This window comes from Lithobates pipiens, unplaced genomic scaffold (genome assembly GCF_037356315.1).
Source record: "Lithobates pipiens isolate NorthernLeopardFrog02 unplaced genomic scaffold, aLitPip1_a1.2 Scaffold_6, whole genome shotgun sequence".
NCBI lineage: Eukaryota > Metazoa > Chordata > Amphibia > Anura > Ranidae > Lithobates > Lithobates pipiens.
In genome coordinates this window covers 8,952,396-8,966,061 of record NW_027507881.1, presented here as the reverse complement: position 1 = coordinate 8,966,061, position 13,666 = coordinate 8,952,396, and the positions used below count along the sequence as shown (strand labels likewise).

General features: G+C 43.4%; 1 protein-coding gene across 3 annotated transcripts in view; it reads right to left on the bottom strand.

Annotated features, from left to right (window-relative positions):
• Positions 1 to 13,666, bottom strand: part of LOC143958219 (immunoglobulin superfamily DCC subclass member 4-like) — a 194,486-nt gene that overhangs the window by 81,478 nt on the left and 99,342 nt on the right. For 2 of the 3 annotated variants that reach the window (XM_077467715.1, XM_077467713.1), the window contains exons 3-6: positions 9,911 to 10,052; positions 5,587 to 5,720; positions 3,961 to 4,095; positions 567 to 722 (exon numbers count right to left, since the gene is read on the bottom strand). In XM_077467715.1, coding sequence (XP_077323841.1) covers positions 567 to 722; positions 3,961 to 4,095; positions 5,587 to 5,720; positions 9,911 to 10,052 — 567 coding nt within the window. The remainder of the gene's footprint in view (positions 1 to 566; positions 723 to 3,960; positions 4,096 to 5,586; positions 5,721 to 9,910; positions 10,053 to 13,666) is intronic. The other variant, XM_077467716.1, reaches the window with a different exon arrangement.

Sequence of the window (13,666 nt, the reverse complement as noted above, 5' to 3'; positions counted from 1 at the left end):
ACCGACGCTAGGGCAGCTATTGGCTACTGGCTATGAACTTCCTTATTCTAGTCCGGTCGTACGTCATCACGTTCAAATCCGTCGGACTTTGGTGTTATTGTGTGTGGCCAAGTCCGTTCATTTGGAACTCCGCCGAAAGTCCGTCTGAAAAAACCGTCGGACCTAGTCCATCAAAAAGTCCGCTTGTGTGTACGTGGCATCATACGTTCATAGAGGGTGCCCGAATAAGTACCACAAGATATGGGATAGATGGTCAGCGAATACCTCTACATGCGTAGTAGATGAATAAATCTCTCTGCAAACATCTACCTTATGGGTACAATGCATTATTAATTGTATGCTTTTCACTCGGCTACTTAACGGTTACCATATGTATCAATGTTTGTTATTGGTATCACATGGGCTGTTGACATTTTTACTCTGTATGAAACTGTTACCATTCATCCTTCAATTATGGTGCCTGTTGCATTGCTAATTGTTTGTCTCCCTTTTTAATAAAGTTTTTTATTTTTTTACTTTTTTTAAACAAAACAAAGAATTGTCTTATCCCCCCCATTTCCTCTCACCTAAAACTTGTAGCTGGGCTGAAGTGGTAACAAAATGCTGACTGTGCGGAAAGCTGGCTCTGCAAACATAAACTCCAGCATGGTGGGCCTGAATGTGCTTGATCAGGAGGTTACTCTCTCCAAGTAGGACGATATCCGAGGAGAGTGGATTCCCATCTGCAGAACAGACAAAAGTTAGATCAGAGCAGGCTAGATCACGTAATCAGCCTCAACTGCAGAAGAATATCTCAATATCAAGCATAGTCTACTTCATAGCTGTAAAGTAATTTGTGAAATAACCAATCACAAGTTGCTGGTTCAAAAAATCAAGTCGAATGACATTTATAATGCTTCACAAACATAACTTGATACCTGAGGCGTAGCTTGAAGCTTGTGGGCCACAATGCAAAAGTTGACATGCCCCCCCCCCCTACTACCACCCACCACTTCCACCGTGCGTGCAGATACATCCACCGCACACCATGATACTCAAAGTGACTTAAGAGTTTTGAGTTCCCAGAGTTCCTCCTTACATTAGAGGACAAGGATCACTGCTGGAGAATCAGAGGACAGGGACCCCTCCTGGCAGGTCACTTGGCAGAGCTCCTTTCCCATCCCAGCACTGTATACAGCCCCCCCCCCCCCACCACCACCACTATACAGGGCTGAAATCACATTACTTTACACACAGTATGTCAGCCTTCACAGGGTCTATCTGGCTTTTATGTTGCCGTTCTGACCTGGGAAATTCTCTGGTCAGAATGGCAGTGTAGTTGCAGTAGGCAAATACACCCTGTGCAGATCATGGCTGACTGGCTGTGTTGTAAAGGAATGTGAATTCAGCCCCGTGGAGGAGGAGCAGTATAGAGTGCTGTAATGGGAAAGGAGCTCATCAGCCTGCCATAGCATCCAGGGTGGAGGGGGTGGTCAGGGGGCTTTGGGAGGGCGCAACGCCATGAGAAAAGAGGGGTGTGGACTGTGGAAGGCGAAGTGGAAGCCCAGTACTGGAGCGTGGCTGTGGGGCCCTAGGGCAGATCTGAGCTGGACTTTGTGGAGGATATGATAATATGACAGGGAGGTTGCAGGAGACCCCTGGAGCTAGGGGTGGGGTTGCGATTGTGACCCCTGCAACCCCTTATGCTACGCCCATGCTTGATACACATCTATACAGCTACCACACTATTTGCAGCTCGTACCCCTCTCAGTCTAACATCCCTATTTGTACAGTCTCACATCAATGCCCAGAATCTGAAGCTTACTTTAAAAAAGCAAGGAAACCACCTAATATCTCTAGTTGTACAGTTTCACTACTATCCAATTTGGCCAGAATCTGAAGCTCACCTCGACAAAGCCAAGGAACTACCTAACAACCTACCGTATGGTCTCACTACTATACAAGTTGGCCAGAATCTGAAGCACACCTTGACAAAGCCCAAAAAAACACCTAATATCGGTACTTGTGCAGGCTCACCACCAAGCACACAAGCTAGAATCTGAAACTTACCTTGAAAAATCCAAGAAACAACATAACATCCCTATTCACACAGTCTCGCCACCATGAAAGCTAACCATATTCAGAAGCTTGTCTTGAGAAAGCCAGGAAACAACCTAATATTCCTATTCGTACTGTCTCACCAAAATGCAATCTTTCCAGAACTGGAAGCTTACCTTGACAAATTCAGGAAACCACCTAATATCCCTACTGGTACAGTCTCACCAACATGTAAGCCGGACAGAATCTGAAGCTTACCACAACAAAGCAAAGAAACCACCTAATATCCCTACTGGTGCGGTCTCACCATTTTGTAAGCTGGCCAGAATCTGAAGCTTACCTTGACAAAGCAAACAAACCACCTAATATTGCTATTCATACAGTGCCAGCATTCAATATTCTGAAGCTTATGTAGCATCCTCCTAGTTAGGTTGCTAGTAGGATTAAGGCACATTTCGTTTTTTGGGCTCCCCTGTACCCAGTGGAGCAAAGCTTGATTGCTTTTGGCTGTTCGGGTTCTGCTTGCAGGCTCAACTGCTTCCTCCTGGTTTCTAGTGAGTTCTAGAATTTAGTGGGTTGGAAGAGGCAGACCCTGGACTAGCAAATTCATATAGCCTCAGCCAATCCCTGGGAGAAATAATGACCAATAGGGGGTATAAGGTGTGTGTATAAATAGGCTGGGGCCTGGAACAGCAGGGTTCTTGTCCTTGTGGAGGAGACCCAGCCTTGAGGGCTGTGGCCCTCTGATTCACTTAGCTGAAGTTCCAGGAAGCCATTGGGGACCCAGTTCAGGGAGAGCTGAGGGAGCTAATTTTAAAATTTGCTGGAAGCAGTTTGGAGGAAGTCCACTGAGGATCTGGCCTGGAGGCTCACAGTACAGAATCTGTCTGGTGCTGGAGAAAGGCGCTCAAGTACACAGGGCACAGTGAGTAAAGGTCTGATTGAGAGAGATCCTGGTGACTGTCCTTCTTAACACCAGGAGATACTGTTCAAGAGTTGCTGGCTTAGGATTGCTTATGCTTTGGAGCTTTCTGAGCTGAATGTCCACCTACCACTAGTCACAAATTTGTGCTCCCTGAACAGTTGAGTTATAGCCAGAGAGTGTCCTCTCCTGTTGTACTTTGGACTAAATTTGGGTTATCCCAGTGCTCGCCCTGCACCCTAACCAAGTTCAGCTAGCGTTAAACTATAAAAGAGACAGCACAACCTGTTTCTTGAGTTGCAAGACTGTGGAGCTACTGTTTGCATGGCTGCCGTGTACCTCATAGGGAATAGAATCTGGGACAAAACTTCTAGGCCGGCGTGGGGTCTGTGCTACATTTTCCTTGACAAAGACAGGAAGCCACCTAATATCCTTACTTGTGCAGGCTCACCACCATGCAAGCTGGGAAGAATCTGAAGCTTACCTTGACAAAGCAAAGAAATCACCCTAAACCCCTACTTGTGCAGTGTCACCACCAAGGAAGCTGGCCACAATCTGAATTTTACCTTGAGGAAGCCAAACGTCATCTAACAACCCTGCTCATACACGTATCTAAACATCTGACAATCCTGTTCACACAGTCTCACTGTCATGTAAGCTGGCCAAAATGCAAAACTTACTTTGAGTCAAGTCAAGAAACCACCCAACATCCCTACTCTTGCAGGTTCACCACCATGCAAACTGGCCAAAATTCAAAGCTTACCCCGATGAAGCCAAGAAACCCCACAACATCCCTACCTGTACAGTCTCACCACTATGCATGTTGGCCAGAATTTAAAGCTTATCTTAAAGCCAAGAAACTATCCAATATCCCTGCTCATACAGTCTCACCACCATAAAAGTCAAAAATTTAAGAATACCTTGACGAAGCCAAGAAACCACCCAACATTTCTACTCGTTCATTCTCACCAGCATACAAGCTGCCCAGATATGAAGCTTACCTTGACGAGCCCAAGAAAATACAGGCATCCCATTTCCCTCTGCCGAACACTCCATTACTGCACTCTGTCCCTCCTCCATGGTGAGGTTCTGCGGGGTTCTAGTTATCGTTAGCTCGTCTGGGAAAGGTTTTGGATCTGTATAGAGACATTCAAAGTTTTTGGAGGTACATAGAGACACATACTCAACTTTCCAAGGATTTATCATAATGTGAGATTTTCATCACAGATATGGAAAAGACACCTTATGCCACGTAAAATCAACCGGTTTTCCCATCGGAATAAACTCTGAAGGTTTTTCCTGACGGAGTTCCGCTGAAACTCTTTCCTACACATGATCACACCAAGAACGTGGTAACGTACAGCACGTACGACGGGACTAGAAAAAGGAAGTTTAATAGCCAGTAGCCAATAGCTTCCATCTCGTACTTGCTTCAGAGCAAGCTTCGTTTTTGGTCCGTCGGAACAGCATACAGACGAGCGATTTTCCCGATCGGAATTGGTTCCCTCGGAAATATTTAGAACATGTTCCATTTCTTGGTCCGTCAGAATTTTCGAAAAAAATAAAATGTCTGATGAGGCATACACACGATAGGAATATACGATGAAAATCTTCCATCTGATTTTTTCTGTCGGACATTCCGCTTGTGTGTATGTTGCATTAGAGCCATAGAGCGGTGATAGATAAAGCATACATGCAGTTCTAGGCCCTTCTAGTTAAAAGGACCTAATTGTAAAGGGTACCCAGGTAAGTTTCCATGCAGTAAAATCTATTCTTGTAATGATGCCTCGAAATGGGAACAAGAAGCGGGACCTACTGAGAGGAGGACAATGAGAACTTGTACTAGAGTCAGTCACACAAAGCCCTCTCATTGTGTCTCAGGGATTAACTCAACTAAGAGCCCACTATACCTCTCTAAACTTTTATCCATATGCCTAGGCCATGGCCAAAAATGCACAGATATTAAACATCAGTAAGTACCAGGCTTGACTCCATATTCTAGTTGATAACAACTCTAGATCCCAGAATCTGTATTCTGGGCAACCTGGAGGATTAGAATATAGATGCGGCTACTAAGGTGGCTGTGATGAAATTCCACAACACTAGAAATCTTTAGATTCCCCTTTAGCGATAGAATGGGTACGGCATATGAATACAACCCTAATGCCGCGTACACACGATCGGAATTGCGGCCAGAAAAAGACAGATGAGAGCTTTTCATCGGAAAATGCGATCGTGTGTACGCTCCATCGGAATTTAGCTGTCCGAATTTACGCCAGCCAAAAACTGATAGCATGTTCTCAATTTTCCAGACGGAAAAGCTTTCTATCGGAAATTCCGATTGTGTGTATGCAATTCCGACACGCCAAAAATCACGCATGCTCAGATTCAACTACGAGACGGAAGCCATTGTCTACTGGCTGTTGAACTTTCTTTTTCTAGTCCCGTCGTACGTGTTGTACGTCACCGCGTTCTAAACGATCGGAATTTTGTGTGACCGTGTGTAGACAAGACAGCTTGAGCGGAATTCCGTCGGGAAAACCATCAGAGCTTTTTCCGACGAGAATTCCGATCGTGTGTACGCGGCATAAGATTGGAGTGTTACAGAACAAGAAAGAATTGGTTACCTTGGTCCACAGAGAGTTGAGCTTCATTGCTGTATCTGGTGTTCACCATGTTAGTTGCTACACAGCGATATAACCCGGCATCCTCCGGCTGCACCCGAGAGATCAGCAGAACCCCAGAAGGAAGCCTGGTGAACCTGCAATGGTACATTTTTGTATAATAAAAGCTGCATGATATCATTTAAACTAACTGTAGGAGTTACACACACGTTCATACTTTGAGGTCAAGTTGTATTGCACACCGTCAGTAATGAAAATGTCGGCGCTCTGCAGCAAACCTGGCTGCCAGTGTAAATGGTTCGTTATCCCAGACCTACTGATTATCATTATCCCAAGCAGAATATAAAGGGTGCAATCCCTGCATGCTTCTTCCACAAGGTTTTGGAGTTGATTTACTAAAGGCAAATCAGCTGTTCACTTTGCAAGGGAATTTGCACTTAGCTTAGTGAATGAGGTGAAACTCTGCTGAATTCCAACATATAATCATGTGCAAGCAAAAAATTTTTTTTTTTTTCCTTGCACGTGATTGGGTATTCCTTGCAAAGTAAATTGTCACCACAATCACTAAGCTAAGGGGAAAATAGCCTATTTGCTATTCACGTATCTCTTCTCCCCTCTCTTCCTCTTCACACAGCACTCAAGCAGCAGCAGCAGGAGTCATTGGCTCCTGCTGCTGTCAATCAAATGCAGTGAGGAGGAAGTGGGGGGGTGGAGCTAAGTCTCGCTGTGTGTGTCTATGGAGCACTGGAGCGCGCAGACACTGTGTGCCTCCATAGCAAGCGGCTTGCTATGGGGACACACGAAAAAGAGGAGGAGCCAGGAGCGCTGCCGGAGGACCAGAGAAGAGGAGGATGAGGGCCGCTCTGTGCAATACCATTGCACAGTGCAGGTGAGTATTACAGGTTTGGTATTTTAACCCCTTCACGGATAAGGAAAAAACAAATCTAAATGCCTAAGCACAATTTTGCAACTTTGACATGTGTTAGTAAAACCGTACATATCATCACTACTTTGTGCATCCAGGTGGATTATATCGTGTTTTTTCAGGACAAATTGGGCTTTCATTAGGTGTCAAATGGTAATGGAAAAGTCCAGATTTTTCTTTTTTAATTATCAAAGGAAAACTGGGCCAAAATAGTTAAAACAATATTTAAAAAAAAAAATTTAGCTGTATATTTCTTATTACTAACATAATCTTCTACCAAAGAACAACCCGAAATAAATTCTCCTGTTCCTGACGATTGCAGCGATACCCCATATGTGTATGTTAGTTGTTGTTTGCACCCGTAGTACAGCCTAGAAATAATAGTGTGCATTTTGCCTTTTCTTTTTTTTGGCCCAACCTAACAACACTAAGCCCCTGTACACACGGTCGGAGATTCTGCCAACCAAATCTGTCGGATTTTGTCCGTCAGATTTAGTCTGACGGATTGTGTCCGAAACTGTTGCATACACACGGTCGGACTAAGTTGTCGAAAAATCCGATCTTTCAGAACGTGATGACGTAATTTCGTTACGATGGGACTAGATTCAGGCTAGTAGCCAATAGCTTTGATGTAGGAATTTGATCTGAGCATGCGTGGCACTTGGTCCGATCAAAATTCTCTACACATGATCGGATTACGTCCGACCGGCCCAGTTGGTCGGCAAATATTTCCAACATGTTGGAAAATTGGGTCGGATGGAGATTCGGACGGAATCAGTCCGATGCATACCACACACAGTCGGATTATCTGACGACACGGTCCGATAAGACGCATTCCGACGGATTCTCCGACCGTGTGTACGCGGCTTAACACTGATTTATGAATAAACAATTCTGCCAAAAATATACTGATCCTGACCTTTGACCCTTACTTGACCCAAGAACTAACCCTGGCACTGACCCTGATCTAGGTATTTTTCTTTATTTTTTTATTATTTATTATTTTTTTTTTACAAACCTTTTTGTTTTTCACTCTGCAAGGAAAGAGAAAGATACAATGTATCTTTCCTCTCCATTCACAGAGACAGAAAACACAGGGGGCGGGATTTACAGTGACCGATCACTATGGTAGCCAATCACAGGCTATCGCAGCGATCAGGTGACCTGAAATCAGGAGATCTGGGTCCCGATCATTAGTACAGGGGCCCTCGGCTCTCAGTGCTGGGAGTGCTCTGTCTTGTGCACTCCCAGCACAAAAGGGAGATACACAAATATGTGGCCCCACGGAAAAGAACCCACTTTCGTGAGGCTGCATCTATGTGTTATGTCGGCGGGAAAGGGGTTAATTTAAAAAAATGTATTTGACTTTTTGACACTTTAACCACTTCAATACCGGACGCCCTTTCACCCCCCCCCCCCCTTCCTGCCCAGGACAATTTTCAGCTTTCAGCGCCGTCACGCTTTGAATGACAATTGCGCCGTCATACAACACTACACCAAAACCAAATCTTAATCATTTTCTTCCCACAAATAGAGATTTCTTTTGGTGGTATTTGATCACCTCTGCGGCATTTATTTTTTACTAAACAAACTAAAAAATACAGAAAAAATACAAAAAAAAAATTTAGTTTCTGTTAAAAAAAATAGTTTTCTCCTTCACTGTTGGTCACTCATGAGGTAGCACTGATAAGGTGGCACTGGTGGGCACTGATGACGAACCACTGATATGCAGCAATGATGGGCACTGATAGGGTACACTGATATGCAGCATTGATGGGCACTTATAGGCCGCACTGATGGGCACCAGGGGCGGACTGACAACTCATGGGGCCCCCGGGCAATAGGAGATTATGGGGCCCCCATGCAATCTGAAACTATAGGGCCACACAGTATACAATCACACAGTATACACAGACATGTTTCTATTGGCTGAGAAGGTACTGGAGAGGCGGGGCAGCTATAATCTCAGGATTTTTAGACCAAAAGGATGTCGGTAAGGGACATTTCAGAGAAAGATGTAAAAAAAAAAAAGATTTTTACATACTGTCCCTGATTTTTCTGAGGGTGGCAAACCTGATGGGGCCCCCTAGTGGCCTGGGGCCCTCGGGCACTGCCCGAGTGGCCGAATGTCAGTCCGCCCCTCATGGGCACTGATAGGCTGCACTGATAGGTGACACTGATATGCAGCACTGATGGGCACTGGTAGGCTACATTTATGAGCATTGATAGGCTACACTGATATGCAACACTAATGGGCACTGATAGGCTACACTGATATGTAGCACTGATGGGCACTCATAGGCTACACTGATATGTAGCACTGATGGGCACTCATAGGCTACACTGATATGTAGCACTGATGGGCACTCATAGGCTACACTGATATGTAGCACTGATGGGCACTCATAGGCTACACTGATGGACACTGATAGGCTACACTGATAGGCTACACTGATAGGCGGCACTGATGGGCTACACTGATATACAGCACTGATGAGCACTGATAGGTGGCACAGATAGGCGGCACTGATGGGCACTGATAGGTGGCACGGATAGGTGGCACTGATGGGTACTGATAGGCTACACTGATAGGCGGCACTGATGGGCACTGATAGGTGGCACTGATGGACACTGATAGGTGGCACTGATGGACACTGATAGGCTACACTGATATGCAGCATTGATGGGCACTGATAGGCAGCACTGATGGGCACTGATAGGTGGCACTGAAGGGCACTAATAGATGGCACTGGATAGGCAGCACTGATGAGGAGCTACTGACAGGCATTACCGCCAAATGAAAGCCCGAACTGTCACAAAATGCAGTATAATCCACCTGGATACACTAAGCAGTTGTGATGACATCTACAGATTTACTAACACATGTCAAGATTGCAAAACTATTTTGAGGTGTTAATATGTGCTTTGACCTTGGACATTAAGGGGTTAAGATTACACAATAGGGGAAAGTTAGGTGAGTAAAAAAAACAAAAAAAACAAGTGCAGACATTTTTTAAATTTTTTAGCATGCTTGTTATACTCACTGGGGAACCAAATGGGTTAATCATCCGCATTGTGTAAATAGGCTGTTTGACCCTGATTTCTCTGATCCCCCCTTCTTTTACTGTCCCCAGTAGCGCTGACTACTATATTGTCAGCTTCCCCAGCGGCCCCGCAGGTATGAGATATATATAGTACATACATACATTGTGCCACTGTTAATGCATGCCATAGGCGTTTACTATCAAATGTCCACCTTGCTCCGCTGTGCCCAGGGCAGCTTACCCTCCTGCCCACCCCTTGTCCCTGCCCTGGATATCACTACTGCGGCTACGTTTAAAACGTTTGCACTTGTAATGTGGCGTTTTTCGCCACCTGGGAGCGCTATACCACACTACCTACCTCTTACTTGCAGGAAGCTGAGCCTGGTCCTTCTGCCACGTGATCTGCGCTGGTGGAGTCGCACTGATGCCACATTCTAATCTTGCCAGGCTGCCCTGATGTACAATCTGAGGATCAGGATGCATGTGAAAAGGTGGCAGTCCTTGAGAAAAATATATTATCACTGTTACATTCAGTAGGTATGACAGGCCAAGCCTCACCGTACAGGGTTAATCACGTACGCCAGCGTTTATCTATGTATATATTCTATATGTCATCTACACAAAGCGGTCAGCATTTTATAATTTGTAATTTCAGTCATTTAAAGTCTGATGCAAACCTATTGAGCAGGGCATGGGGTGGTTTTACATTTAAAAAAAAATGCACACATTGAAACTACATTTTGTGCAATAATCATATCTCTAAAAAAAAAAAAAAAAAAAAAAGTTAATTACATTTTGTGCAAATTGGGCAAAATCAAATGTTCTCTGGCAATATTTTCAGCAATTCAAAAGTGTGAATGTGAAAAATTACCACTTTGTGGCCACTAGATGGCACTAAGGAGTATACTTACTTCCTACGATAGCTCCATCTAGAGGCCACAATGCTGAATTTTATGAATTCACACATTCGAATTGCAGAAAATATAGCTGGAGAATATTTGATTTTGCCTCAGGCACGGAGCAAATTTGCATGCAGTTTCTATGGGCAGCTTTGTGGATTTTTCTTTATAGGTACATTCCTAATTGTTAGACCTCAACATAGTCTGTGTAGACCATAAGGATTGGGGTATGTCCAGATTTCCTTAATATGGAGTAGGTGCTGCTGGGCAAGAATATGCAACAATAACTAGTTTCATCTTCATACAAAATCTACGGAGTAGACATGTGCACTGACAAAAAAATGTGTTTGTTTTCGTTTCATTCGTTTTTTCTGGAAATTCTATTAATTTTGAAATTCCATTTTCGGATTTTCGAATTAAGAAATTTCCGAATGTCGGAGTTTCCGAATGTCGGAGTTTCCGAATGTCGGAGTTTCCGAATGTCGGAGTTTCCGAATGTCGGAGTTTCTGAATTTCAGAGTTTCTGAATTTCGGAGTTTCTGAATTTCGGAGTTTCTGAATTTCGGAGTTTCTGAATTTATGAATTTCCGAGTTTCTGAATTTCAAAATTTTCGGATTTTTGAAATTCGGAAATTCCAAAGTCTGAAAAAAAGAAAGAAAATCAGTAAAATTTGAAATAACTAATTATTAAATTATAGGTATTGGAATTTCCTTTCAAATTTGGCTGTTTGTGAAAATAACTAATACAAATTTATCGGAAGTTACGAATTATCCGAAATAACGAATGCCGCATCTAAACAAATGGAATGGAACAAATTAACCAGTTCCCGACCGCCGCACGATGATGTACGTCAGCAGAATGGCACGGGCAGGCAAACTAGCGTACAGGTACGTCCAGTTGAAATTTCCGCCCCGCCATCGCGTGCTCACCGCTGGTGGCGCACGCGCGTGCCGGTCTGGACCCCCGTGAGTCCGGGTGCGGGTCCCGCGGACTCAATCGCCGCTGGGATACCCGCGATCGTCTCACAGGGAGGCTGAACGGTGAGTTGCCGATGTAAACAGCATCTCCCCATTCTGCCTAGCAACAAGTGACACTGATCTCTACTCCCTGTGATTGGAGCAGAGATCAGTGTTCACTAACACACAGCCCAGCCCCCCACAGTTAGTAACACATCCCTAGGAACGCTTCACCCCCTACACTGCCACCCCCAGGTTAACCCCTTCACTGCCAGTGTCATTTACACAGATATCAGTGCATTTGTATAGCACTGATTGCTGTATAACTGACAATGGTCCCAAAAATGTATCAAAAATCTCCGATGCGTCCGCCATAATGTCGCAGTCACAATAAAAATCACTGATCGCCGCCATTACTATTTACTATTGCTTATTGCCATTTTTTTTACCAAAAATATGTAGAAGAATACATATCGGCCTAAACTGAGGGAAAAAAATTTTTTTTATATATTTTTGGGGGATATTTTTTACAGCAAAAAGTAAAAAATAATGTTTTTTTTTTTCAAAATTGTCGCTCTTTTTTTGTTTATAGCGCAAAAAATAAAAACCGCAGAGGTGATCAAATACCACCAAAAGAAAGCGCTATTTGTGAGAAAAAAAGGACGTCAATTTTGTTTGGGAACCACGTCGCACGACCGCGCAATTGTCAGTTAAATCGACGTAGTGCCGAATTGCAAAAAGTGGTCTGGTCTTAAGCCAGCAAAATGGTCCGGTCTGAAAGTGGTTAATAATAAACAATAATAATAAAAAGGTTTTATTAATATTATTATTGTTATTTATTATTATTAGATCATTACGTTCCATTCATTTGGATACGGCATTCGTTATTTCAGATAATTCGTAACTTCGGATAAATTCATACTCGTTGCGTTCACTAACAGCCTAATTACCGAAATGTTCCAATTTCCAAAATTTCTAATTCCCGAAATTTCGAATTTCCAAAATTCAGAATTTTCGTAAATTTGAACATTCAGAGATTCGGAATTTCTGAAATTCGCAAATTTGGAAATTCGTAATTTAGGAAATTTGAAAATTCGAAATTCGGAAATTTGAGAATTCGAAATTTGGAAATTTGAAAATTCGAAATTTGGAAATTTGAAAATTCGAAATTTGGAAATTTGAAAATTCGAAATTCGGAAATTTGAAAATTCGAAATTCGGAAATTTGAAAATTCGAAATTCGGAAATTTGAAAATTCGAAATTCGGAAATTTGAAAATTCTAAATGTCAGTGATTCGTAATTTCAGATGTTCGTAGTTTTTGGAAATTGAGAAATTTCTGAAATTGAAAAATTCGGAATTTTCGTAATTAACAAATTTTTCAAAATTTGTTAAAAAACTAATTCGGAACTAAACAAATTCCACATGTCTACAACGGAGTTCCCCTTTCATAAAAACTCCAAGCTGAACTATGAGATAAGTAAATATTGTCTAAATACATTCATCATGCGTATTCTTCTTGAATCTTGGTGATCTTTGTGTATTTCTTCCAGATCTGTGCAGTCATCCAGTGTGAGACTTCCTGTTAAAAAAAAAGACCACTCACTGCTGCTCTCTCCTTGTGCAGGGTGACTGGTCTTGTCTCCGTCCCCCTCCTGTAGGCGGTGTTTACGTGGCCCCTCCCCACAGCTCTGTTCTCTGTACAGCTCCGTGATGATGTCACTGCTACATTTACAGGGCAATATCTGGGTTTCCAAAGGTATTTGCTGCACACAAATTGGATTTACATCCTTTTTTTGACTACTGAGGAATATACTGTATTTAAATAGTTAAAATCGTTTCTATGAAACCACCAGCTCAGAAATAGTCTCCATAGGAATCACATGAATGTGAAACAGAGAGGCGCACGACAGGGCGAGGAATTGATTTTCAGGGTGTGTTTTGTAAAGCGGCCCCATTAGAGCCACAGTAACCAGACAGAAGACTCTGGCATTCAGACAATAAGCCCCCTTTCACACTGGGGCGTTTTTCAGGCGCTAAAAAAAAGCGCCTGTAAAGCGCTTGAAAGAAGCCTCATCTGCAATCCCAATGTGAAAGCCCGAGTGCTTTAAGAGCCCTTTCACACTGCCAGCGCCTGAAAAACACTCGTAAAGTGCCACTTAAACCAGTGGCGCTTTACCAGCATTTTTCAAGCGCTATTGGGGCGCTTTTAACCCCCGCTAGTGGCCAAATAAAGGGTTAAAAGCGCCCACAAAGCGCT